The sequence below is a fragment of the Poromitra crassiceps genome, assembly GCF_964638095.1.
Source record: "Poromitra crassiceps genome assembly, chromosome: 20".
Taxonomy (NCBI): Eukaryota; Metazoa; Chordata; class Actinopteri; order Beryciformes; family Melamphaidae; genus Poromitra; species Poromitra crassiceps.
Window position 1 is genome coordinate 9,792,606 of NC_139637.1, and position 5,000 is coordinate 9,797,605.

Below are 5,000 nucleotides of genomic sequence, written 5' to 3' on the forward strand. Positions count from 1 at the left end.
AGAGAGAGAGAGAGAGAGAGAGAGAGCATAAATGCACATCAGGATGTTTAATTGTGATCCAAGTGCTTAAAATAATTACCCTTTTGATAGATTGTCCAACTTAGTTATTAAGTGATGAGAACATAAACACCTAAATCATCCATATGTCCCTGGTAGATCATTGGCTCTGCTGCTCCATGCTGACACTTAACTCATTGAGTGCCAGCCACTTTTGGAGAACGGACGCTCCCAGTGCCAGAGTTTCAGAGCGTTTTCAGTGATTTCTCGAGGCCCACAGAATATTGTGTGATATTACTATGTAAACACTGAACACGCACAAAGAACGATGAGACTCTATTCTATCATCTGCAAAAAAAAGTTTATTGATCCCATTTTCCGTTCTTTAGTTATGAGCCGGAGAAGATAGCTTGATTCATCCAAAAACAGCAATTTTTTTCTAGAAGCTGAGATAATTGGCCTTTTGTGAAATTAAACATTTCAAGCACACACTGACTCTGAAGCTAATCTTTTCTAATGTAGTCACACCTCAAAAATAATTTCCTTCAATAAAACAGTTTAGGCCAGGGAATTTTGTTTGGCAGAATAATATTTTTAGCTACAACCAGCAGCGCTGGCCCCTGCGTGCGCTGCTGGTTGCAGCTTCTTGCTGGTCTTGATTTGCTGCTGGTGGGCATCGGATATTCTGGCTTGCGTTTGTCAATCCTGTCCTGCTGCCTGGGTCTGTCTGGGTGTTGCGTGCTGCTCTGCGTGCCCCCCCCCGCCCCGCCCCGCCCCGCCCCGCCTCGCCTCAACTGCACACTCCTCCTCCTGTCTGTGGTGGCTCTCTGCTGAGTTTGCTGTGCGCACAGTGAAGGGTGCAGCTTTTTTACAGCGTTCCGCGTGTTTGTCACCGGCAACGATGCTTCCAGTTGAGAATAATAACTCCACGGTGTGGATGTGCGGATGTGCTGTCGCAACCGACACAGAGCGGCTCAATTGTGGGAGCAGATTGGCTGCTGCAGGCACAGCTGCAGTAACGTGCTTCAGCATATCGATGCATACGGATGCGATGCGATTTCCGTTTCCATAACGACTTCTTCTTTGTTTTTTCCTTGCCTTTCTGTTATGTGGAGAGCACTGTCGCCACCTAAGGGTTCTGTAAAATAGGTTATAGACCTCCAATAGCTACAATAGTTGTACCAGAGATGTATCAGGGATTGATCCACGTCCCACCGTCAAAAAACGCAATTGACGACAACCGTCGTCATTGGCACTCTACGTCAGTATTTGAATTGACGACAGCTGTCGTCATTGGCATTCAATGAGTTAAAGGAACACTCCGCCCATTTTCAACCAGCTTTGTATCATTAGAACATCAGTAGTATATCAGAAAACTGTAAACTGTTATGAAGTCTGTCATTTAATTTGACAGTTATTGAGTGTTAAAGTGTGGACCAGTGACATCACTGGTCCACACTAACTCAAATTAATAACTCATTAACTCAAATCAACTCTCAATAACTGTTAAACTATTCATCATTCATCTAGTTTGACAGTTATTGAGAGTTGATTTGAGTTAATGAGTTATTAATTTGAGTTAGTGTGGACCAGTGACACTCAATAACTGTCAAATTAAATGACAGACTTCAAAACAGTTTACAGTTTTCTGATATACTACTGATGTTCTAATGATACAAAGCTGGTTGAAAATGGGCGGAGTGTTCCTTTAACATCTCACCTGGTTGTCCTTTAATTCGGCAACATCTGCAACTACCAGAGACTCCATGAACTTTAGCCTGTCTTTTCCATGGACTTTGGTCTGAAGAAAAACACAAAAAAGTGATCATTATGTACAGCAGCACTATATTACTATATATATATATATATATATATATATATGTATATATATATATGTATATATATTATATTGTGACGACTGGGTCAAGACCCAGCATGGACCGTGGCTGTGGGTCTACTTTAGTGGGTCCCCAAAAATGCTCAGCTTGTGCGCAGTGTGTGTGTGTGTGTGTGTGTGTGTGTGTTCTCCTCCCTCTCACCTGTAGCATGTGGCTGACATCGAAGATGGAGCAGTGCTGTCTGGTGTGCATGTGTGAGGTGAGGTGGCTGTCTGTGTACTGGACAGGCAGACTCCAACCTGCAAAGTCCACCATCTTCCCCCCCTGCTGCCTGTGGAAGTCAAACAGCGGAGTCTTCTTCAGGGCAGCCTGGGGAAGACAAGACAAACACACAGTGCACACAGGAAATACAAGACAAACACACAGTGCACACAGGAAATACAAGACAAACACACAGTGCACACAGGAAATACAAGACAAACACACAGTGCACACAGGAAATACAAGACAAACACACAGTGCACACAGGAAATACAAGACAAACACACAGTGCACACAGGAAATACAAGACAAACACACAGTGCACACAGGAAATACAAGACAAACACACAGTGCACACAGGAAATACAAGAACCACAGTTGGAGTAAGTGACTGAACTGTGACTTTATTTTGTCACCCTGATATTACAATATACTTATATATTATAATATATATATATATATATATATATACCTTGATATTTACAATACTATTAACAGGAACAGCGCCCTCTTCCTGTTTTATCGCGTAAAGCGACCCAGCAGGTTTCGCTCCAGATGAAACAATGTAACATGCAAAACAGAGGTAAATGGTGGTGGTCTTATTTGCTTATGATACATTACTCACACTAAGTTAGGGTTAGGGTTAGGGTTAGCTAACCCTAACCACTAAGTTAGGGTTAGCTAACCCTAACTTAGTGGTTAGGGTTAGGGTTAGGGTTAGCTAACCCTAACCCTAACCGGTTAGGGTTAGCTAACCCTAACCCTAACCCAATAGTAATGTTTGAGAAAATAAACGTACTGTCTGTGTCTGTGACACATTTGTAGGATTGGATGAACCAGAGCCCTGATACATACGACTGTTACTGTCATTCATGTCAACATCCTTTCACAATAAAATCAACATGTGACAAGAGTAAGAAGCCTTCTTCAATCACAATGAGGAAATTACTGGTTCGTTATAAACAACATATTTTTGAAATTACAAAATAATTAGGGAGCAAAAACGATACTTGTAGTATTACTTTGACATAAATATATCATTCTTAAAAATCTAGCTCCATGAATGACAGTGCCAGTGTGCCATAGTCCTACTATCTTCTAGACTCATACTCTACTCTCCCTACCCTAAGTTATAACCTTTGAACCAGCCAGCGGGGGTCTTATCAGTGCAGCAAGCAGGATCAGACAGTGTCGGTACGTTCTAAAAAGGCCAAGGTCAGTTCTGTTCATTTGAATGAGTGATGTGTGTGTGCGCACACACACACACACACACACACACACACACACACACACACACACACACACTTAATCAACTACTGTCTGCACATGAGGCAATCCACACATTTAGGACTTTAACCCATTGATACCTGATGCAGCATTTGTGTGTATCCCTTTACGTGGTTCGCGGTCTTAAAGGGATACACACACAAATGAGGGATATACACGGAAATGCTGCATCAGGTATCAATGGGTTAAAGGGACAGCTCACCCTAAAATCCAAAATGACATGATGTGCTTCCTCTTACATGTGGTGCTATTTATCCATCTACATGGTTGTGAGTTGTGAGTTGCTGGGTTTTGGAGATATCATGTCATGTAATGTAATGTAGATATACTGCCTGTCTCTATTATTCCATTCATAATCAGATCATTGATGTCCTCCTCTAAAGAATAATCGGGGTAATAATTAGGGTGGGTTGATGGACGGACGGACGAATTAATGTCAAGTCACACTAGAAAACATGAGAGCCAGGCTTTACACACACACACACACACACACACACACACACACACACACACACACACACACACACACGAGTCAGTCACTCGTGGTTTGAATAGAGTCAAGCTGCAGCCCAGTGGAGCAGCAGAGGCCTGCTCAGCTCTGCAGTCTGCTGGGACAGATGTACGGTACATTAGCTCTGCATGAGCTGACACATAACAACCACCGGGGGCGCTGAGTGTAACATGCAGCAACACAAAGACAATGAGACACGAGTTTATCAGTGAATAACAGACATGCAATGGCCAAAATAGTTCAATACCCATAGTAGCCTATGAAATGTGCCTCTAGAAATCCTAAAATACATTTGAGAGGCATTTAAATATCACAGTAAATGTTCAAATATAATCCTCCATACAATATAGGCTACTGTATGTAACACACACACACACACACACACACACACACACACACACACACACACACACACACACACACACACACACACACACACACACACTATTGAGTAGCCTAACAGGAGGAACATTGAAATAATTCTGACACAGAAAATCACTATAACTCACAGGCATCTCAGACACATTATGAGGAAAGGAGATAAGAAGAAAATACCATAAAGTAGGATCATTTACGAGTAGCACAGCCTCTGCAGGCGGGAATATAGTTATAGCCTGATACCAAGCGATGAGAAACTATTTAAAGTAGGGAGAAAGCCACTGTAACCCATGAGGAAGCATTATTCTAAGTTATGGACCCTTTTCACCCTTTTGTGTCGAAAAGGCAGAATAAACACAGGTGCGAGCAAAACACTAATGAGGGTTTCCACATTCCAATCATGGAAGTTGGAAACCCTCATTAGTGTTTTGCTTGCACCTGTGTTTACCCTGCTTTTTCGACACAAAATGGCCCCCGTGAGATGGGTCTATTAGAAGATGATGAGAGACACCATCACGCGTGGTGAAGTCACTTGAACTTGATTAGCAGCCTACTTCGCAGCCTACCACTGCTAGCCTTGAATCAGCCTAGCCTACTATAAGGAATATAGGCCCAACTTAGCAAAGCTGCAGCAGTTAGTTGTGTATTTAAAGTGCAGCCTAATCACCGCTGGTCCGTTAACTGACCTCTGCAGTTGAAGCCCGTCTCTCCTGCTGCTGCTGCACGGC

At 42.7% G+C, this 5,000-nt stretch overlaps 1 protein-coding gene across 1 annotated transcript in view; it reads right to left on the minus strand.

The window, feature by feature from the left end:
• The window catches only part of amt (aminomethyltransferase), a gene marked incomplete at both ends in the record, with an annotated part of 12,727 nt that overhangs the window by 7,631 nt on the left and 96 nt on the right, over positions 1-5,000 (minus strand). The window contains 3 exons of the mRNA XM_083656724.1: positions 1,718-1,798; positions 2,037-2,204; positions 4,959-5,000. The exon at positions 4,959-5,000 is cut by the window's right edge and continues 96 nt beyond it. Of these exons, the coding sequence (XP_083512850.1) occupies positions 1,718-1,798; positions 2,037-2,204; positions 4,959-5,000 (291 nt within the window). The remainder of the gene's footprint in view (positions 1-1,717; positions 1,799-2,036; positions 2,205-4,958) is intronic.